Source organism: Anoplolepis gracilipes, chromosome 11 (genome assembly GCF_047496725.1).
Source record: "Anoplolepis gracilipes chromosome 11, ASM4749672v1, whole genome shotgun sequence".
Classification (NCBI taxonomy): domain Eukaryota; kingdom Metazoa; phylum Arthropoda; class Insecta; order Hymenoptera; family Formicidae; genus Anoplolepis; species Anoplolepis gracilipes.
The window spans coordinates 2099457-2123633 of NC_132980.1; the positions used below are offsets into that span (position 1 = coordinate 2099457).

Consider the following 24177-nt stretch of genomic DNA (forward strand, 5'->3'; position numbering starts at 1 on the left):
TTTCTCGGATAATAATTTTCTTAGATTTCAAATTTTTTGACAGAATATGATATCTCACGCACAAAAATTTCTATCTTATATTAATATTAATATAGACGACGCTAAAAATATTTCTTATCATTTATTCGTTCTTGTACAAAAAATAATGCTAACACATTCAATTAATAATAATTGTCTCGACGATAATGCTACTCTGCAATAAAGTGTCAGGAACGCTTTCTACACAACACTTTTCGTATCCCGTCTCCTCTCTCTATTTACAGAATACAGAATACATATCAATATTTTTTAAATGAATACGCACACATACATTTTTAAATTGCATATCTAGTTGTTCTAGTACATTTATTAGCAGAGCAATGTTAGTATAAAGCGAAATTTTATATATTATTGTTATGCACACAAGAGGCTTGTAATTTCTCTCCTCGTATTTCTCTTTTTATCAAGTAATTTTTATATTCCATTATATGTTGTTATTTTATGTCAGTCGATAGTTATATTATACATAAATCCTTAAATCATTACTTTAAATTCACTAAATATCAAATATTTATTGACAATTATAAGATGCAATATTAGTATTATTTAGTAATATTCAATAATTGCTTTTATATTTATATGTTAACTTAAATATTAAAATTTCGAAATTAGAAAAAAATATATAGAGGATATATTGTTCGAAATTAGAAAAAAATATATACAGGATATATTGTTCACATATATATACATATATATTGTTACTTCCTTACTTAGCGTTCCTGAGCCGCCATGTCATACCGCTCGACAAAGCAGACGTTCGTTGCTTGACAGCGCGAATGTCAATTTGTTAACAGCGGACATAAGAGATCTTACAATTAGTAGACTGTCAAGCTATGTGGACGCGTTTTCGCAGCTTCGCGATATTTAATTACTGTTGTATATAATATTTGTATTTGAGTGCTCTATTATTGTTGTGTTCGTTATTAATAAAGTTCTCGTATCATTATAAAAATATTCTTTTTATTTCGTGTGAGTGTCGATTGCGTAGCACGTATTTCGATAAATATCGAAACTCATCTCCGTGGACGTAACAAAATATATATATATATATATATATATATATATATATATATATATATATATATATATATACATATTACTATTTTAAGTCTTGTATTACTTTGTATGTGTATGTAACAATTTCCGTACAAAAAATCACTGAAAGTCGACCATAAAATATACCAAACAATTGATATATAAATATTTAGCGATTTTATATTTTACATTCCGCGTCCCAATCATTCGGGATCACTTTGCGCCACACTTGCTTCAGATGTTGCAATAGGCAAGGAGTCACACAGTTAGGAATTTCTAAAGGATGCGCAATTCTCGTCTCCGTATTATTTAAATATAGTGCCTATAGTATAACAAAGAAAAGAATATATGGTATAGAATAATAAAAGTATGTAATTATAATTTTATAAATAAAAAATATAGAAATAAAATGTTTTTATAAATAAAAAATTTATAGAATAATTTTATAAATGATATAAGATTAACATTTAAAAAGATAATAGATATGTTGCGTGTGCAATATTTGCTTATCATGCGGTACAGTTTCATGCAGTCTATTTTAGTCTATTTTCACCTGAATTTTATTGTTAGTGATTATAATCGCAAATTATTGATTAATTACACTAATCAAATAGTAATTATACACATAACTGTTACTTAAATTTGCCATATAATAATGAAATATAATGAAATTTTTATTAAGAATTTAAAATATTTTAAATATTATATTTGATGTTTGAAACAATTTCTATTATTTTACAAAAAAATATTCTTATACCGTAAATTTTTATGATAACGCTACCAATAATTATACCTTCACTTCTAGATTATTATTATTGACGAGATGTAGTTCGAATATGAGCGTTGCTCCATAATCGGGTTTCAAAAGTTCGTCTGTGAATCCCATCGTTCTCAACACATTAACGATAGTTATATCGTGAGCGGAATAAAAGTAAGATCGTTTTGGTTTGGGATCAGTTCTAATTTCTTCCATATGCGATAAAATTTCCTTTAACAGTGGACCTGAAAATATTAAAATTTATGTAATAATATTAGAATTTTTATGGTACTTTCTAACGGTATATAATATCTTAACGATCCTGCGATTTTACAGTTGAAAAAGCGCATTTGGAGCGATACTGATTGTGTAAAGATACCATCGTACCTCCTAGAAGACGTTTTTGAATAGTGCTGTTGGTAAAGATTGCCAAACTGCGAGCGGCTATTTTACGCATTTCGTTATTGTAAAATTTCTGCGTCCATTCTGGCAGTTGTAAACCGTGTTGCTCCTCAATCTCGAGAGTGTTGTAAAGAAATTCGACATCGGTGATTGTGCTTATATTCTTACCGGTATGCTCTGTCAGTTCTTTGTAATATTCGGCCATTTTTGCGCTTGATCTTTTTGCCTCATCTAAATATGCTTGTTTTAAAGCTTCTTCTAGTCTTGGACACGGTGCTTTTACCGTTATTAGCTGCAATATCATTCTTTTGAAATAAGCTTTTTTATATATAGGTCTGCATATTTTAACTCTTGTAATTTATTGAAATTTTTATGTAAAAAAATATTTGTTTTTCAAATTGACAAAAAACGAGATCTTTTTTTAGTCATATATAGACTGTTTTAATCATAGTTTTAAGTTACTTTAAAGAGACTCTTTAGAAATAATGTAACGGAAAACTTCTCGGTTGATCTTGTAAGCTTGTTATAGCTTATTATTTAAAAAATTAAATTCTTTCGTTTATACCTTGTCCAGATTTCGTGGTATTGAGTGTACAGGAACAGGAGTCCATGCCAAACCTGGCAAAAACATATCTTCGGGACTCGGTTTGAAACAACTAGCGAGTAATGCCTGCGCCGACATAATACACCGATCTGCATAGCTGCTACGAATTATAGTAGTTGCGCTTTCGAATTTATTACCAATTGTAACGCCGTATTCATGACGGATCCATTGACCAACTGTATACAGTTGAAGCATTCCTTTCTAAATACGAATTTCAAGATTAATAATGTATTATGTTTTCCCAAATATGCATACGAAAGTGGATCGAAAAGTTTTCGACCTGACCAAGAAAGAGCAAGATTTTAATGAAATTTCAATACTTGTCCAATAGATGATAGTGAAAAAAACACAAAGCGTTAAGTTTGTGCCATTCTAACGATTGGTTTGTTTCTGACAGCCTTTAAAGTGATAGTTTGTCAACAATAGAGAAATTAGAGTAATCGCACCGTGATAAAATTTCTTCATTTAAAAAGGAAAACTTCTACGGAAATTAAAACTGAATTAGATTCAGTGTATAGAAATGCTGCTTCTTCATTTACGGCCGTGAAAACCTGAGCTGAAATTTTAGAAACAAATCAATCGCTAGAATGACATCAAACTTAATTCTTTGTGTTTCTTTTACTTCCATTTATTGGACAAGTATTAAAATGTAATTAAAATCTTGCTTTTTTTAATCAAATCAGAAACTTTTCAATCTACCCTCGTATAATTGTTATATGTATATAACTGCTACAACATGTAACTAATGTGGACGTTACATGTAATGTATATGTTAGTTGTTATTTCTCATCACTCATAGATGTAATTATACATAATGTTACACTGTTTTATTATGATGAGTAATTATTAATAAATTCAGTTACTCATCAGAAACCTACAAGTGAATTAATTACACCACCTGTCACAATATGTCGAGTACATTCTAACTAATATATTCTAACATTGAATATATCAATATAACTTTTTATGATTTTATCTAAAACGAAACAAAAACGAACAAACTTCTAAACTTTTCTTTTTAGTTTATCGATCCCCCACATGCAAGCCCTCTTGCAGTTCTGACAGTTAATTAAAGAATATCTTGTATATCTATATTTAGTGACAAGTTATTATTTATGCTCGATATATGTTGTGCGCGCAAAAGTGCAATTTAATTTATGGTAAGTTTGATATATATTATTTATTATTATTTATTATTATGTACGAAGCGTCGGCTAATGATATTCGTTTATCTCGTTCCAACCTTGGTTAGAGCCCCCCAACCATTGGGCCAAGCGTAATTTATGTAGGGATCCTTAGGGTAGGTCTCTGTAGGAGTTCTGTCGCCGTGACGAAATAACTATAAAAATATCAAAAATTTCTATTAGAAAAAAATTATTCGCTTAAAGATTGCAAGCTAATTATGTTATTTTTCGAATATTTAACTAACATAAAGAAATCTTTAAACAAAATTCATTCAAATCCTAAGTTAAAATTATATTAATATATTTTATATATATATATATATATATATATATATATATATATATATATCAATATATCAATTAAATAAAAACTTTTCTAGCAGATTTTTTATTAAAAGTCATTCGGTTATCAGGCCCATTGATCCCTTCAAATAGATAACATCACCTTCTAAAGGTACAAACTATTTTTTATAGTTCCTATGGATGGTGTACGATAAACTTTAAAGGGTTTTTACAACAGTTACAACTGTTGCACTTTTTCTAAACTCACAATATATGTCGAAAATAAAGTTTTTTGTCTTTCATTTTTAATAATATAATTTTTTCACACCTTAAAAACAACAAAAATATATTAATATAATGTTCAAGTGACAAGTGAGAATACCAACTTTTAAACAGTATATGATACAATATTTAGATATTACGAACAGTATACCCAATGCTGCAACATAACGATATTGAATTCAATAACGATATTAATTGAAATGGGGCACGAGCTGTTGCACTCACCCAACATACATACGTATTACTATATGTATACTTAATTTTATGTTTACATATATTAATAAATATTATATTTTTATGTTATACATTTATTGTATTTAAATAAGATTCGTTAATTATATAACAATAAATATCTATCACTTAATTTTAATGAATTTAGATAATAATGTGACAAATAATAATTGTTACAAACAAGTCACTTACAAATACTACTTGTTGTAATGTGCTATGTTTAATAGTCGGAAACGCAAACGCTGTGTACGCTAATAGCGTGCTCCCAATAAAGATCCCGAGTATCACTACGCTCACACAAATGTCAAGCTTTCTGGAACGATGCCTTTCTGGAACCCTCATATTTCGTTCTCTTGCCCGATCCATTTAAACCAATTATAGGTTTTGCATAGCAATCCTGTAATTCAGAAGGCTAGATAAATGAGAACTTGTTAAGAACTATAATCAATATATCCAATCATCATAGTAAATATTGACATTAACAGACTCATCCCCAATGACGTCGACTTTGATATATAGTATCAAGGTCATGACCCTAAGTAACATCCACAAGGTTTTAGTCGTCGTTCGTCCTTCATTGAAGAGTAATAAATAAAAGAATTTTCAGCAATTATACCAATACTTGCTTTTCATGTGCATTAAGTAGAATTAACTTTTAGTAGATGACCTTGATCTTGACATATGTTGTTTTACTTTTGATTACACAAAACGTTTCTTCCAGGTAGAATTTTCTCTCAGGTTCGTTGTCATCTATTAATCCACAGATTAAATTTCTGAATAGTTTGTAAATAGTATTTAGAGGATGCATTTCTTCGAGTACGTTAAAATTAAGTACATTAAAATTAAATTATGTATCTATAAAAAAGAGACAATTTATTTAAATATATATATATATATATATATATGTATATATATATATATATATATATATATATATATATATATATATATATTTAAATAAATTAATACATTAATGAAAAGTATCGATATTCAAAAATATACATTCGTTTAAGAGCATTAATAATATATACCTTCTTTATAGCAATTTCTATGTACTAGAAAGTACATGCTTGAAAAGAACGTTCAGATAGGAGGGCATGGAGAACGGAGTTTCGCTCCATAATAAATAAATATAACCAAATTTAAGAGTGTAGAAACTATAAAAGACTAACAGTACTGATTGTGAGTGGAAGTTTTAATATAAAATCTGAATTTAATCCATGTCCGAAAAACATATTCAGAAACTTTTTTTCTTAATTTTTACTTTATAGTCACAAATAATCATTTTCCCGTATTCTATTGACTCATCATACAGTTACACATGGATTTTCAATATATACAATGTGCGAAAGATATGTATAACAACAAACTTGTTTTGTTTATAACTTTTTAATAAACTACAAGCGACAGCTGAAACCTTTTGGATGTTATTTAAGGTCATGACTTTGACAACATATGTCAATGTCAAGGTCATTGGCGCTAGGTCCGTTAATATCAATATTTATCGACTGTTTGAATAACAATAAATTTTAAAAAGATAAGAAGAAATAAGTAATATATATTTTGTTAAATTATTAAATTTTGATATTTTTATAATTTAATGAATGTGAATTGAATAAAAATTAGTTTAAATTAAAAATTAAAATCTCTATTGAAAACTTTATTGAAATTTAGAAGCGCTAAAAAAACTCAACTCCAACATTCAAGGCTAGAAAAACGTCAAATTACAATCAAGTTACCTTCTTTATATTTTCTTAAAAAATTATAATGGTTAATTCTGATTGATGAAAGATTGAAGACTTATTTCTTAATCAAACAGATAATAAATATATACATACGTTATAGTTATCGATATTATATCGTATAGTAGAAAAACATTGCTTTCGAAGAGTTGTGGGATAAGAGTTTACCTTTGTTCAATTACGATGTACAATCTCGTTTCTATTAAATTCACTAGATACGGCACTGTTTAAAGCACGTCACGTCGAACGGTACTATCGTCGCATCTGTCGTGAAGCATATAGAACAGAAAGAGATGCAAAATGTGACGTGCGATTTACATGCACGCAGAATTGCATGGATCATAGCATGCTTCGTGATTCGCAATCCAAAATGTAGGGCAGTCGGTCAAGATTTCGACGATCGCGTTTTCGATAATATATTATCACGATTCGATCGAAAAGTCTCATGCAGATACGAACTACGTTGCGTTCCTCTTCGCAGCATGTTGCTACGCCCAACTGAAAGCCCGACTGTGAACGACTGTCGGATGTGCTTATGTTTATCTGTATCACACTTACTTAAGTATCGCGATATACATATGTGCATCTGTTTTTCCAATACGTTACACGAGTATCTAAAGTCAATTATGAGCAATACGTTTGTTTCGTTTTCTTATTATTAAATAATTCGTAATTTTGTTTATAATTTTTATATAGTGTATAATTTTTTATTTGATTTCGTCATATCGTTCCGACAATAATATTTATTATTATTATTATATTATTATATTATTACATTAAATTTTATTATTATTATTATTGTTGTTGTTGTTATTATTATTATTATTATTATTATTTATCCGATTTGAACGCACTTCTCATTATTATTATTAATATTATATTTTATTATTTTATTATTGTTATTATTTTCTTTTTAGTCTTTTTAATTTTAATAACATTATTATTATTTGTTTATAATTATTATTATAATTATTATTAATTGATATCTTACAGGTTAATATTTACGTATAAAATATTTCTGAACATTCTTTTCTTTGCATTATCCTACGAACAACTAACTATTTTTTCCAACTCAATAAAAAATACTTATACATTTATTAAAATGTATTACGTCATGAAACTTATTTCAACTCATAGATATCGATAGTCGTTTTAAATGTACTTTTATGACGTCGTCTGTCGTACCTTACGTATTTTTTCCTGATGCTTCTTTCTTATATTCTTTATTCAATATTTGTCACGAGCTTATTCAATGACTGTGACAGCTTTTATTCTGAGTTTGATAAGTAATATCAAAATGGCTTTAATGGGTTTAATTTAACTTTCCATGATGACTAATAAATGATATCGTTAATAGCTTCGCAGATAGCATGCACAAATACCCGTATCCGAAATAATTTTTGGAATGTATTTAAATATTAAAAAATGTTATTTTTTTGTAATACAGTAAATATTATTATAAATATCTATGTAAATTTATAATAATACATCACTAAAAAAAAGACTTAGCAGTTTAAAAATAGCGCAATTTGAGAGTATAAAAAGTGTTTTAGATTTTTATTTTAAAAAGTGTATATAAATTTTACATGTATTTTTAATAGAAAGAAAGAGAAAAGAGGAGAGAGAAAGAGAGAGGGGGGAGAGAGAGAGAGAGAAAGAGAGAGAGGGGGAAAATAAATTGTTCTCTTTAATACATTTACGTTTATATATTCCATTGTTAAAGCTGCTCCAAATATTTTCCAGTAATAGTTTTAAACGTTTAATTAAGTTTTAAATGAGTTTTTAATGTAATAAAAACACTTGATTGTCATATTGTTGATACTGACTATGTAAAAAGCTGCTGTATAACATCTATTAGAGAGAAGTGTAAAATACTCATGTACTCCCCTATCTTAAATAAGTTCAGTAATAAATAGGGTGCCAATCGTGATTAAATATGTGAAAAAAATGTGAGCGTGTCATCGGAATAAATAATGTGCGCGTATAGCTAGATTAAAGTAAGTAACTTATATTCACGATCAGTTGTTATTTAAAGCTCAATCATATAATATACAAAAATAACGCAAGTCGGCTTCACACGCTCTTTTTTGTCGGTGATAACCAAATGGGATTTTACAATTAAAAAACAAATTGCTTTATCCGTATATACATTTTTATTCTTAGAATTTAATTCTAGATATTTATCTATGAAAAAAATTTGTAAACATTGATCTGGCATACAATTGAATGTACTAACAGAGAACACTGTCAAAATACAGCGATAGAGTAGTTCTCTTATGAAGAATATCAATTATTAAATTAATGCACGCTGTCCGCGTGATTTCTTAACTCGTAACTACTAGTTTTATTTTGCTACTGACGGATAATTATGTGCAATTTTGATGCTGGACCTTTCGTAAGTTAAGGTATTCTTTTTGCGAAGGAGCATATTTTGTAAGCACTTAAGAAGGGGCCCTCAACAAACTGTCGTGTATAGCTGTACAGCAGATAAAATCTGTTATGATCTACAATATACTGAACTACAAAGAAAAATTGAAATTTTTAAATTTATTAATTTAAAAATTTTATCTTCCCTAACAGTATTCTAATAACAAGTTCAAATTTTTTTGTATGGAACTGAGGATGCGAAAGGAAGAAAGCTTTATCTGTCTGGTAGATAAAGCTTTCTTCCTCTCGCATCCTCGGTTCCATACAAAAAATTTTGAACTTGTTATTAGAATACTGTTGGGGAATTGCTATCTACTAAAATTTATATTCAATAACGCTAACCAACGTTAAATATTTGACGGAAAAATACAAGATTAAAATAACATCACGGAAACATACTTCTTCCTTTACGGTTCCGTTCCTACCATCCATCACTGAACAATTCATTAATATAACAAAAGTTATTAATGTAAAAGTGGCATACCTTAGCTTAAATAAATTAAATGAATTTATTAAAAGGTCCACAAAGACATAGTTTCTAACAAATTTAAGACAAATGTAGTGTACAAAATTAACTGCAAAAACGGTAACGGCTCCTACGTTGGACAGACATTCCGAATGTTAAAAACGAGATTACCAGAATATAAGCTCCACATTAATAAAAACAACATTAGCAAATCAGTGACAGTCACAGACCCAAATATAACCATGACTTTTACTGAGATAACGCACAGATTTTGGATGAAGTATATTTTTACAGTAAAAGACTTATTTCTGAAATGCTATTCATAAAAAGGCAGTCTAACGGCTTAAATTTGCAAACCGGACACGGAGAATTTATCAGCTGTATATTATGACGTGATAAACAAACTCTCAAAAATTTGAATGTCACGAGACGACACATATATAAGCTTTTAATTTTCGTTGCTCTTTGACAGTAATCGATCGACTCACGACTTTTTAACTACTTTAATTTCTGGACTGTTTTATTATTGAAAATATTTATTGTAAGTAAGAAAAAATTTTGTACGGTTTAGTGACTCTGATTTTACTATTATACCTATCAATTATATATTAACAACACATAAATTAATCTTATTTACAGGATTCAATTGGTATTGTAAATCGAGTCACTATTCTTGGAAAATATTTCCTGATTTAAAAACCAAGAAGTATTTTTCATCAAAATTTGTTACTACCCAACTTGTCATCACACTACACATAATTTATTCGATCTAACAACTGCTTTACTTTTTACTATCTTACCTCTATGTCAACGATATTTATTATATTTTTCTTGTTTTACGCTGAAGAAGTCATAAAAAATGGGTTTAAACGTCCACCTTAATTTAGAGTTAACTTCTCTAATTGTATCAATACATTAAATATTATAATATATTTGTTTTTTTTATTATAGAACATTTGAATTGTCTTGTAACTGTTACTTGCGATACGTTTGCTCTCTACAGCCTTATTATTGTGTTATTATAAAAAATTTTACATTTTTCGGTAAATTAGCTGTTAGAATGATGGCAACGCTGAGCTAGCGTTTCTCGAAGTGCTACGACGGTTTTAGAAGTGTCAAAGAAAGTGTCAATTGTATCAGATAATTGTGATATTTTCTTTTTATTAAAGATGTTATAATATGAATAATATTAAACATAAAATGAAGAGTAATGTGAGAAAAAATAAGCGACAATTTGTGAAGGCGAAAGTAAAGCAGCGCATTCAAAATGTTATGAACTCTACAAAGAAAAGATTCAATGAAATAATATTATTAACTAATTATTAAATAATTGAGACAATCGGCGTAATGTAACTGTAATTTATTTATACTTTTTACAGGAACTTGCTTTTCCAAATTATTTAATTTTTTAAAGATGTCGACTTGTTGAGATTAATTTTGCAGCTGAAGTGTGGTGCAACGTTTGTGACATTATCACTAAAAAATATCAAATCGGAACAACTGTTTGGTCTTGCAAAAATCTTTCAAGTTCAATGTAAAATATGCAATAGGATTTACTTTGTTCACACTATTCATCACAGATTTAATGTACCATTTTGTTTGACATTAGTTGCAAATTAGCTATTGGTAAAAAAAATAATACATTTTTTAATGAAAAAAGAAGACAGAAAAAATCTATTATGTTATAGCGTTCTTTGATGCCAGAATTGGCGGAGTTCAAATAAACTCAATCTTATCAGCAATTAATGTACCAACATTCACGGTTATATATCAAAAAGGTATGAGCGTATCGTAGGTCCAGCTGTGGTACTTGAGAGTTGCCAGAAAAATGTTCGTCAGGAGATTGCATTAATAAAAGCTCGTAATAAGTTATACATTACATGTTTTTTATTTTTATTGCAAGAAACCCTATACGGCTAAAAATTAATTACTCGTTCTTTTCTCAGTGTATACAGTGTATAAGTAAAGCTTTGCAAAATGTTTTACAATCTTTTTTTTTTTTCTTTCTTCGTTCTCTCTTTCTCTCTCTTTCTCCCCCCCCTCTCTCTTTTCACCTATTCTTCATTTTCTTGAACTTCACAGAAAACGTCTTTTCCTTTTTTTTTCTTACTTTTGATAATTTTTTGTTTTGCCTTTAGCTTTAAAAATTTAACATTAATAATATTAATTACTTAATATTATTAATGTTAAATATTTAAAGCTATTATGTCTCCTTTTTTCTTCTTTCTAGCTTTCTCTTTTAATATAAATTTGAATTAGGTGTTAAATATATAATATAATGAGAGAGTTATTCATACGTCACATACTATATACATACAATATATCTTTTTTATTGTGCCCATAGTCGTTAGGAAAGGGACTTTTCGGGATTTTATCTGTCTAAAGGATTAGAATCCACCTACTGAGTAAAGACACTACGCTTTTAGTAGAAAAATATATTTCGTCGACGTTTTACACAGAACTTATACTACTTTATGCTAAACATCCGCGATTATGGTAGTCGGTTGTGATACATGTAATATATTTGACAATTAAAAACGACTGCGATGCTTCTTGCGATCAGTTTATATATTGATAATTTAATTAAAGAGGAATGCAGTGACCCTGGATCATCTTGTGGTCCGCGATTCTATCTATGCCAATATTTACTCATGCTTCAAATTTGATTTGCTTTATTTTCGTCACGTCTTACTTCGTTTTATTATCTTATCAATTTCTTGTTTAATCTTTCTTTGTTAATTTAGTGTTTCTTAATATCTTAATTTTGAGTACTTTACTTTGCTCTATATTTAATAGATCTCATAGTATGCATTATAATTTATCTACCAACAAAGTGCTATATGTTACAACAATTAATATATATTTTTATTTTTAGAAACATATAAATACGGATATTGCAGTTAGATATTGCTGGATTGGATCAACTTAACTTGTTTTAACTTAACTGGCATTCATGTTTTATCTATATGCATGAAAACTATTTACTGAATGGTTCCGTGTTTTTGCTAAAGAGAAAACCATTTTCATAAAACGTAATATACATTTTTCCAATATATTGTTAATAAATTGTAAAGATTATTTTGCTAATAAGTTGTTATTGCAGAAAATTTATCTCTTTAGATAATCAAAACAAACTCTTAAAATTCACCAGCTGTAAATAAAATGGATTTCACAAATTGTTTTAAGAATAAGAAGAGGAAGAGAGAGAGAGAGAGAGAGAGAGAGAGAAAGAGAGAGAGAGAGAGAGAGAGAAAGAGGAAGAAAAAGAAGAAAAAGAAAATATAATAAAAACAAAAGAGAAATTAAGAAACAGACAAAATTTTCATAGCTTGTAAATCAATTTTTGTAAAGTTTACACTATGTGTTTCGCATGTGTGCAAGGAGAATATTTTTTTAGATAGTTTAAGAGTAAGCTGTCAAAATCTATTAACTGAAGAGAACATTTTTTGTTCAGAGAAAATAAAAAAGGAAAGGGAAGGAAAAGATATTATAAGACATTATATAAGAAAATTAAATGAAGGAAACATGACAGAAAAGAAAAAAGAGAAAAAAAAGAAAACCAGAGAAGAAAAGAAAAAAGAATAGAAAAAAAAGAAAAAAAGAGAAACAGAAGCCGTTATTATTTTCAGTCTTATTAAAATATAATTGTATATTTTATTTCAAAATTCTATTTATATTGAGATATTCTTTTATTCTTTATTATTGAGTATATAGTTTATTAAAGTAATAAGTCTTATATAATATGCTAATCCTTTCATTTTTTTCAATTTGTTTCAAATTAGTTTCGTGTTTTATTTTATGTAACCAATTAATAATTCTGATCAAATTGTGAATATTATAAAAATTAGTCTTTTCTTCTTAATTATTTGTGCACTGCTATAAGATTTATTTTTAACACACTCATTTAATTTCTATATTTATAATTTAAGCAGGATTATTAATTAATTAAATTAAAGAAAACACGAAATGAGTTTAAAACAAAAAAAGCTGGAATGTTATATAACATATATTACTTTATAAGAAATAGAATAGTTTATTATATATATTTAATAATAAAAAATAAAAAAATTACATTCTTTATATACACATATTTATTTATTTATCTATTTATCCATTTATCTATTTATCTATTTATCTATTTATTTATTTATTTAGTGTGATCGGTATATTCAATTTTAGCGGGATTGATCAGTAGCTGATGGAATTGACCCGCAGCACATATTTGGCACAACTGATTATTTATTTCCAACTCAATTTGCCAAAGTTAATTGCACTAAATGCGAAGATCCACGCCACACAAAATTATCACAAAAAATCGACAACATAACTGACGGTAAAAACCTCGGCGTTCAGTCTCACACGAAACGGTGAAGGGAGAGGTTCATTCAGAATACAGAGATGAGAAGATGGAGAATGATATTAATATAATCTGAAAGCTCATGGAAAAAGAAGAGAATACATTACAATAGAAGATATTACAATAGAACATATGTTACAATAAAAAAATGAACACAAATACGTATTTCAAATCACAACGATAGTTGAAAATAATATGCGCTCGCAAAGTTACGTAAATGAGACTATAGTCCACGCAGCATTGACATGCGCGCCAACGATCAAGAACGTGTGAGGTAGATCGAAGGTCAAGTGAACGGCAAATGTCGGCAAATTCCGAACGGGAGGAAAGAAATAAAGCGAAGATACATCCTCGGTGTAACAAAAAATCGCGAAATTTTTTAATTATGCGTTCGTCCTCGACGCGGCTACGTACACTGAAATCACAAACTCGAGTGTGCGGCGGAATAAAACGGGATTATACAAAATCGTAGATGATAATTGACGATGACAATAATGCTGTTGTTTCTATTACCTGCGCGAAAGTGAGACACAAAATGCATGGAAGGTTCGTCAGTCGTATACAGTTAATATCACACAAAATACACGTAACTCACACATGTAAACGCGAGTACTAATATACGGAAATGAAATATAATACCGCACGTAATAACACGAACAAACACGCGACAATTTCACGAATGCGCAGACACTACAGTTCCTGATGAAGTTGTGATCTTAAAAACAAAAGCGCGGATGAATAACTTTGTCCGTCGATCTTTTAGAATATGCAAAAGAACGTGAATGAACGCAAAAGAATATCCAAAAGGCATGAAAATCAAACACGACATCTAAAGTATTAACTGCGCTCCACCTGAGCAATAGCGAAATTGTTGACATATAGAGTCATTCGTCTCACCGATCTCGAGAATTCAACACCGATAATTTCTCCGATAGCCAAAGTTTCTGCGTCCTCGTTGCTTGCACGCTCACCGAACAGTGAAGAGCGAGAGATTCTAAGGAGATCGGTGACTTATTTCTACCAAAATCTGTCGCGCCCTGATTGGCACAAAGCTGTGATCATTATCCTGCATTCTAGCAGTGCCTAGATCCTTCAGACCGCGGGAATTTCAGGCCGTACAGAAACGAATTTTTGGTTGCAACCGCCTCTCACCCCGCCTGCATTTTTTGCGGGCACGAGATATCCGTTCGTTACAGCTCTTGTCGACCACCAAAGACCCGGCTCAAAAAGTCCAGAACTATTCCTGCAATATTTAAATTAGATTAATAATGTTGAACACTATCTTTATTAATACATATGCTGTCAAATTATTATTGCGTGTGTAAGATAACATATAATGCATCTTTAAGAATAATTTGATTTGTTAAAAAATAGCAAGAGTTATATGCAGAAAATATTTATGAAATATATGATTTGTCTTGTTAATAAAAATTCGGTGAATATACTTATACACATACAATTAAATATAATTATATACATTCTTTTACAATTTACAACGAACCAAATTATTTACAAAGATGTATTTATAAAGATGCAGAGACAAGTTATATTGAGAGTTTGCAATAATCCAGAAAGTATATAGTCATTCCTTTATACAAATTTCTTTATAAGTAAACTCTTTCGGCAATATTTAAATTAGATTAAAAATATTGACTCCAAATTATATTAATGTTTACGCTCTTAAATAATTATTGTATGCAAGATAACATATTGTAGATATAGAAGATAGCTTTTAATTTAAGCCAATCTATTTAAACACTCATCAGGATATTTCCACGGGAGAAGGATATTGTTGATAATGTTACGTGAAAATTTATTTTGAACTTGTATAAAAATAACACTCATTATTATTTAGAATGTTAAACACAAGTATTTATTTATATAAAAGAAAGTAAAAGTTAACACAACTATAAGAAATATCATGTATCTCGCATGTATCTCGATACTACATGATATTTCGATATATATTTATGCTTTCTATTGGTTAATCGATCTGCATCGATCTGCGCAACTACGTGCGCAGTATATTAAATTGTCATTGCCGTTTCCTAGCAACTTAATAACAAGAAGGCTCAATTACCGGAACCGCGAGATCTGAGCGTCTTTGATTTTGGATCGCGTACTTAATTGGTCGTTTTCTACATCGTTTCTGCGCATTATCCAATTTCTAAGTCTATTCATCAAAAGTTATTCATTAAATTATAATTCTACTAATAAAGTTAAGTGTTGTTAACATTTGTGAGTATGTGATACATTTAATAAATGAAGATTTCAAGATATAACATATTATATTTGTGCTGTTGATTTTCCACTTGGAAACCATCTTCGACTATTAAACAACAAAACGGTTTTATTGAAAAGCTCTCTTACAAAACTTTATTAATATAATTAAAGGACTTTAATCGATTAAAACATGGAAAAGATCTTAAGCACAACCGATCACTCGCGTAGATATCAATGAAAGACGAATCTGCAGCGTCAACCGACGTGACGAACCCTCTTGTTATTTTTGTCTCTAAGCAACGTACTTAGAGTATATAAATATCATTTAATTTTACCGCGTATAATGATTCGCAAATTAAAGTAGCCAATAGGAGAATAGCAAGTAAATACGACTGAGCACTTAATAAATTAATGAGTACAACAACATAGATATACAACATTATAGATGATATCTTACAATATTATATACGCACCTTTAAGGCGAGAACCTGATTTATAGGATCAAAAAAATCGATTTTCTTTTGTTTTAATCGATAGTAACACTCTTAAAGGGTCATGCTCAGTAAAAAATTTTGAAAAAAATCGACTTTTCAGTTTTGACATTTTCTGTAAATATAACATCTGGAAAATATTCCCTATACGTTTCAAGTTAATCGGAATAAAATTGACGGAGTTACAAGCATTCAAAGTATGCTCTGCGCTCGATCGTTAGGAGCAAGTATAGCGCAGCAACAGCACGTAGGGAAGAATGCTTCGTCGGCAGCATCAAATTGATGTTTTAGAAGCTATAACTTCTTCCGAAAATGTATTATACGGGCCTGAAATGATTCTATATAAGTTAAAAAATGAATATTTTATTTAAGTGTAAATCTGTTTTGAAACTTTAAACATGTTTTTCTCAAAACCGCATTTTTAAAATCAGTGACCAAGATAGCTCGAAAACTATTCATCAATTTATTTTAAACTTCCCGCAAAACACTGTATGTAACAGTTATGTATCTTTTAAATAACAAGTATTTTATATTTATCCAATATAACGGTAATATTGTTATTTAAAAATAACATAACAAAATTACCGTAAAATTATATATAAATTATATAGATTGCAATTAAGAAAACGCTATAAGTATTGCAAAACATCATTCTATCTTCTTTTTTTGGAATATAAAACAAAGATAGAATAATGTTTCGCAATACTTCTCTAGCATCTTCTCGATTACAACTATACATACATATAATATATTTCTGCAATAAATGCACGGGTGCAATTCATGTTACTTAAAAACATATATGATGGGAGCTTTCCAACAAGACGCTGTGTAACAGTGTCTGTCTACTAATATGAGAATAATACACACTGCTACATACACATTAGTGTTTTGCTGACTAGTTGCTGGAAAGATTTCAATGTCACCATTTGTACTACGTATGCGCGAAAAATTTGGCCTGTTATTTCAGTGGTTTATCCGGTATGATCTGTCGAGTCTTTACATATCATTCAGTGCAACAAGTCATCCGTAATCTCCATTTTTTTATTGTTTTAACAGTACTATTTTTACTATACATGATCTCTAATGATATATATTATATATATATACAGGATGTCCGGTAATTAATCGCCCCATCTCTCTAGGGCAGATAGAGCAGGTCAAACTGAACATAAAAGTCCTCTAGCATTTTGCAATCTTCGTAATAATTATCGAAAAATTAATTAACAAACATTGACAAATCCGCGCGAGTATAAGCACGAGGCGAGAAGGCCCATCCCACTGCTAGGCGGTTACTACTTACTAGACGCGCTACTCATACACATCCATTGCCAGTCGTAGACCGCTCCTCCTATCATCCAATGAATGCCTAGTAACCGCCTAACAGTAGGATGAGCCGCGCGCTTGCCCGGATTTGTCAATCTTTGTTAATTAATTTCTCGGTAATTATTACGAAGATCGCAAAATGGTAGAGGACTTTTATGTACAGTTTGACCTGCTCTATCTGCCCTAGAGAGGTGGGGCGATTATTACCGGACATCCTGTATACAAGGCGTCCCCGAATTGGCGGATCAGCTCTCGTGGGTAGATAGAGCGTGTTAAACTGAAGAAAAAAATCTTATATCATTTTGCTAAATTCGCAATAATTAATGAGATATAAATTAATAAAGATCGGCCAATCCGTGCCAGTATAAGCGCGCGACGCGAAGTAACCTCCCAGTTGTTACTTGATACTAGGCGTGCGGCAAGACATAAACGCAGAACGCAATGTACATGTCTCTTTCAGTACGCCCTTTGTACGTCCTTTGTAGACCGCTCCGCCTACTGTCTCGCCACGCGCCTAGTATCAAGTAACAAGTAGGAGGCTTCTTCGCCCCGCTCGCTTATCCTGACACATATTGGCCAATCTTTATTAATTTATATCTCATTAATTATTGCGAATTTAGCAAAATGATATAAGATTTTTCTCTTCAGTTTAACACGCTCTATCTACCCACGAGAGTTGATCTGCCAATTCGGGGACGCCCTGTATATGTATATATACAGGGTGTCCAGTAATAACCGCCTCACCGCTCATGTACAGGTAGAGCAGGTCAAACTGAGTAGAAAAGTCCTCTACCATTTTTCGATTTTCGAAATAATTATCGAGAAATTAATTAACAAAGATTGCCAAATCTGGGCGAGTACAAGCGCGCGGCGAGAAGGCCCATCCTACTGCTACGCGGTTACTAGGCGCTCATTGAATGATAGGAGGAGCGGTCTATGACTGGAAATGGATGCGTATGAGTAGCGCGCCTAGTAACCGCGTAGCGATGGGACGGCCTTCTCGCCGCGCGCGCTTTACTCGCGTGGATTCGCCGATTTTTGAAAATTAATTTTTCGATAATTATTTCGAAAATCGAAAAATGGTAGAGGACTTTTCTACTCAGTTTGACCTGCTCTACCTGTATATGAGCGGTGAGGCGGTTATTACCGGACACCTTGTATATGGTAAATATCCAGAAAAAATCACACCTTGCCGATGATGTTGAATTGTTATATGTTATAGAGAGGAAAATACTGATCACTTTTCCTAATAACTTAAATGGCGGTCTCTTATACTTTCCGAGATATTTAATGGTAAATGTTTAAATAATTTGTGATGGTATCATAAACCTACTTTTTCTGGCAAGTATTTGAATTTCTTTTCACAACACCCAATTTGCCAAAAGAAAGGGACGGTAATTACTCTTACAAATAGAGCTCTTTTATTTTCACACGCCACTTTCTACACTAAAAATATATTACTAATCATCAATATACTATTAGCAAGCAATTACCCTTTGGAATTTGTTTTTTAAAACATTCAAAACAGAATAAAATTTCATATTATTAATATGACAACCCTAATGCAAATAACAATAATCAATAACTAACATTGAAAAAAATGTCTCCTTTTTCACTATTCCGTACATTCCGAATTTGGCTGAACAATTTAAACATTTGATCGTGAACATCAAAGTTAAACTTTTTTTTTACAGCCTAATAAATTAAATAAATTTATAAAGACACATAAGGACCCTGTTTCAAAAACATTGCAGAAAAATGTAGTCTACAAAATCAATTGTAATGATTGCAATGCTTCATGTTGGTCAAACCGATAGGAAATTAATTACGAGAGTTGCAGAACATAAAAACCATATTAGATTAGGGTCCTCCAATAGTTCTGCAATTCATCAACCATAGATTGCAGTGCAATCATGAATTTGATTAAGAAAATGTAGAAATATTAGACATAGAACGTTATTACAATAAAAGACTGATATCTGAAATGATACACATAAAAGGACAAAAAAATAGCCTCAATATGCAAACGGATACCGAATGTTTACACTCGATGTATAACGACATTTTAGACGGTATACCAAAAATTTGACATTCAAAACGTACACGACTATAATAATTATTGTTCTTAAATGTTACTTGTCAGTTTTTAACAAACACTTTAAATAGAAACATTACATCTAAAACATCTGTTAAAATTTGCTGTGAAACTAAAAAACCATGGATCAATGATAAATATGTGCTCTCTCTGATAGAACCATCATAACATAACTTATTCAATAAATATATTTAGGTAATATTTTCATTAATTTTAAAAAAAATTTTATAACAGATATACAGAATCACATCTCCTGGCCTACCAACTAGGGAGGAGACAACGTTTATTTCGATCCTGATTATTAGTAGTTTATATTTTATTCACACAGCCAATTAATTCCATGACCTTGCGATTATGTTAAATTATTATTTTAAGTTGTTTGCGCTGAAGAGGGCCAAAAAATTGGCCGAAATGTTCGTGTTTGTATAAATCGATGCATTGTCAATAACTTATGTAATTCAGATTCTAACATAGTTAATTAAAGCAATGTATAAATATGATTTGGCTCAATAATTACTGAGCTTGACTCTTATTGCCCATTATTTCTTACTTTATTAATGTCTTTTTTTATTTGGGTTAATTTGCAATATTTTATATTAATGTCGAAAGATATAAGCTTTCTATCAAAACGCAGAAAAAATCAACTAATTCGATGACAAATAGAGTTTTATACCATTGATAATTATAATAATGCTAAAAATACTTATGTCTTGAGGAATAAAATATCAACAAATAATAATCTAGAAAACAATATTGTAGTTACTTCTACTTCAATCGAAGAGCCTACATGCAATTTTCCAATAAATATTTCTTCAAATAAACAAATTAATTCAATAAAAACCATAAGTTATTATTCTACAGATAATAAATATGTATATAGATATGTATTTTAATAACATTTATAGTATAATGAAATAATTGAAGTTAATAATGAATCATGTGAAACATTTTCTAATTTACGTGATAGACATTTTCATGGGTGATTAAAGAAAATATAACACAAAAATATATTAATTCATTGTTGAAAATTCTACGTGATTGTGGTTACATACATTGCCTCAATATGCACGAACATTAATGCAGACCCCAAAAAATGCTACACGAGAAATAGCAGGTGGTTCTTATATACATTTTGGAGTAGCGATTGGTCTTTCACGATCAATAACAAAGCACTTTAAGGAATGTCCAAACACTATTGATACATTCATTAATGCTGATGGCATATTCTTGGGTTTTGAGTCCCTAGCTTCTCGCCGAAGAGACTATGCCAAACCTTTATTTTCTTTTTCCTATTACATTTTTCCTATTACCTATTAATCTTAAACCTATATAATCTTAATCCTAATTCGTCTGGGTGGGTTCGAGTCTGCGCTTCCGCCATACTAGTTATCACAGATAAGCTTCGGCGGCGCAGCGTGCACAGCCACCTTACGACTAAATTTTCTTATTCCTATCGGGTCTGGGTGAACTCGAACCTGCGTTTACGCATACTCTTCGCCTCAGGCGAGTTTCAGGCAGCGTGCACGACCACCGTCCAACCTAATGCTGATGGCATATCAATATCTAATAGTTCGACAAGTTAATTTTGGCCTATTTTAGTTTCTATTTTTAATATTCGCACAAACCATTTGCTGCTGGTGTACATCATGGTATGTCAAAACCGAATGATATAAGTCAGTATTTAAGTTCATTAATTAATGAACTGATTTTACTTGAGAAACATGGTTTTAATTACAATGGAAAAATGTGCAAAATTTTAGGTTAATAGGAAAGTTTCGTCCGTTTTTTTACAAAAAGTAAAGTTTTATTTAAGAAACAAAATGAAAAAATACATTAATCAAAATATTGTCCATCGTTAGCGATGACTTTTTCCCATCTTTCGGCAAGCGAATTCCGCGGCGAAAGAATGACTCATCTTTGGAGACTATCCAGTCAGAGATCCATTTTTTGACATCTTCATAAGAATTGAAGCGTTCCTCAGCAAGTGCGTGTGCCATCGACCGAAACAAGTGATAGTCGGAAGGGGCACAGTCTGGTGAATAAGCCGCATGGGGTAGGACTTCCCAGTGAAGTGCTTCTAACGTTTCTTTGACAAGTTTTGTGACGTGAGGCCGAGCGTTGTCATGAAGCAAAATCACTTTATGCTGTCTTGTTACATATTCTGGTCGTTTTTTGTGCAATGCTCGGCTCAAACGGATAATTTGTTCTCGGTAGAGATCCTCTGTGATTGTTTGACCAGATTTTAACAGCTCATGGTACACTACACCTTTCTTATCCCACCAAATACACAGCAAAGCCTTCTTTCCATGGATATTCTACTTTGGCGTTGATCTTGAGGGTTGGCCGGGGTCACAAGTGGTTTTTCGACGTTTGGGGTTGTCAAAAAAAATCCATTTTTCATCCCCAGTGATAATACGATACAAAAACCCTTTTCTTTGTTGCCTAACAAGCAGAATTTCGCAGATTGTTTTTCGCCTTTCAATGTCTCTTGGCTTCAATTCATATGGGACCCATTTTCCTTCTTTGTAGACCTTCCCCAAGGCTTTTAAACGATCGGAAATGACAGATTGAGCACAATTTAATGCTTCTGCAAGTTGTTTTTGCGTTTGACATGGATCTTCATCCAACAATGCCTGTAATTCTTCGTCTTCGAAGACTCTTGGCCGTCCAGAACGCTCTTTGTCCTCCACACTAAAATTACCATTTTTTAAAGTGTTGAAACCATTCTCTACATGTTTTATCGGAAGGAGCACTATCACCATAAACTTCTACAAGCATTCGATGAGCTTCAGCTGCAGTTTTCTTCCAATTGAAGCAAAAGATTAACACTTCACGCAAATGATGCTTATTTGGTTCAAATTTCGACGTTTTCGATGCAACAAAAAACAATATTATTGATGCAAACGTATATTTTTATGTACTGAATTTTATTGACAGATGTCAAAACTAAAAAATAAATCTTAGTTTAGACATTAGAGTTAACGACAGTTCTAACTACAGCTATTCGCCACTAGATGGACGGAACTTTCCGATTAACCTAGTTAAAGAAACTGTCTGTGATGCCTCTGCAAGAGCATTTATAACTTATGCAAAAAATCATTCAAGTTATTTTGGCTGCAGTAAATGTATGCAAAAAAGAGAATATATGAACAAAAATAAACAATGGTTAGGCCAACTAACGAGCAAATTTGAAAGGGTGTTATTTAACAATCTTTATTATTATTCCGCATTTGAATCTGAACAACCTATATATAACCTATATATAAACCTATATATAAACCTATATATAAACGTTTCGGCTGTACGCAGCCTTCCTCAGTATTGAACAATGAACGCAAAACAAGATAACCGCATTGAAGCTTAACTCTTTCGCGACGGGTGCCGTCTATATACGGCAGTCACTTGGTGCATCACAGCGGCTAACGCCGTCTACATACGGCAGTCATTTATTGGTTTACAGCGGCTGACGCCGTCTATATACGGCAATCGCTTATTGTTTCACAACGGCTGACGCCAACTATATACGGCACAGATTTTATCGTTAGAGAAATAAAGTATTTTTCTCAGTAAGAGTCTTCTATGCGAATAAACTCAACACAAAATTGTTTTGCTAAAAATTCCTTGATACAAAAAAAGTGCATTTATTTTCTGTAAGTTTATAGTGTATCAGATTCAAATAATTTATAATAACCTACAAGAAATAAAGTGAGTCGAATCGCTAATTACATCGGTAAAACCTTTAATTTCATTTTTTTGTTCTTAATGTTAATAAATATTTTAGGTTTTATCCTTTTTAAAATGGAATATAACAGAAAGAAACAACGGAAATAGGTGAGCGAGTCTGATTTGGATAGCTATGATGAAAACGAATCTTACATAAAGGCACCACTTCGTAAAAAAAGGCGATTAAATTTACTTAGCACATCAAAATCTGATGAAACTGAAGATGTTAATTTACAAAGCATTAATCCGGAAGATATCAAATGGATCTCTCAAAGTAGACTCACCATTCATGATTTTACAAGACAACAATCGAGAATTCAAACAGACATATCTGATTCTTGGAAAATTTTGCAATTTTTCGAATTATTCGTATCTGAGGAATTGATAGATTTCATTGTTGAAAAAACAAATAATCAATGGAGACGAATAAATAATAGTAATCCTGAAGCTGGGACAGAGAAAGGCGAACTGTATTGTTTTATCGCTGTTTGCTTATTAATGTCTAGGAATAAGA

General features: G+C 30.7%; 1 protein-coding gene and 1 long non-coding RNA gene across 9 annotated transcripts; both read right to left on the minus strand.

The window, feature by feature from the left end:
• Window positions 1-108: 108 nt before the first annotated feature.
• On the minus strand, window positions 109-14776 carry LOC140671431 (lysosomal acid phosphatase-like). Of its 8 annotated transcripts, none has more exons than XM_072902722.1 (8): window positions 14706-14776; window positions 6727-6822; window positions 5009-5213; window positions 4081-4176; window positions 2799-3038; window positions 2219-2525; window positions 1868-2076; window positions 109-1396 (listed from the first exon to the last, which is right to left on the minus strand). In XM_072902722.1, exons 3-8 carry the CDS (start codon window positions 5180-5182, stop codon window positions 1253-1255), a joined length of 1170 nt encoding a protein of 389 aa, XP_072758823.1. In that variant the 5' UTR covers window positions 5183-5213; window positions 6727-6822; window positions 14706-14776; the 3' UTR covers window positions 109-1252. The 8 variants fall into 8 exon arrangements, with proteins under 8 accessions (XP_072758823.1, XP_072758824.1, XP_072758825.1 ...); XM_072902723.1 differs by lacking the exon at window positions 14706-14776 and adding an exon at window positions 5443-5566 and having other exon boundaries at window positions 6727-7091; XM_072902724.1 differs by lacking the exon at window positions 14706-14776 and having other exon boundaries at window positions 6655-7091.
• An 8312-nt stretch (window positions 14777-23088) lies between these two features.
• On the minus strand, window positions 23089-23300 carry LOC140671438 (uncharacterized). Its single transcript, XR_012047730.1, has 2 exons — window positions 23221-23300; window positions 23089-23185 (listed from the first exon to the last, which is right to left on the minus strand). It is a non-coding gene; the product is annotated as an uncharacterized lncRNA (long non-coding RNA).
• Between the last annotated feature and the right edge of the window lie 877 nt (window positions 23301-24177).

Excerpts from the sequence above, each read along its gene's own strand:
- LOC140671431 (XM_072902722.1), bottom strand. The coding sequence starts at position 5,182 with ATGGATCGGGCAAGAGAACGAAATATGAGGGTTCCAGAAAGGCATCGT. Across the intron at positions 2,526-2,798 it reads TACCACGAAATCTGGACAAG|CTAATAACGGTAAAAGCACC; the intron begins GTATAAACGAAA and ends ATGATATTGCAG. Across the intron at positions 1,397-1,867 it reads ATAATAATCTAGAAGTGAAG|GCACTATATTTAAATAATAC; the intron begins GTATAATTATTG and ends GTTATACTATAG.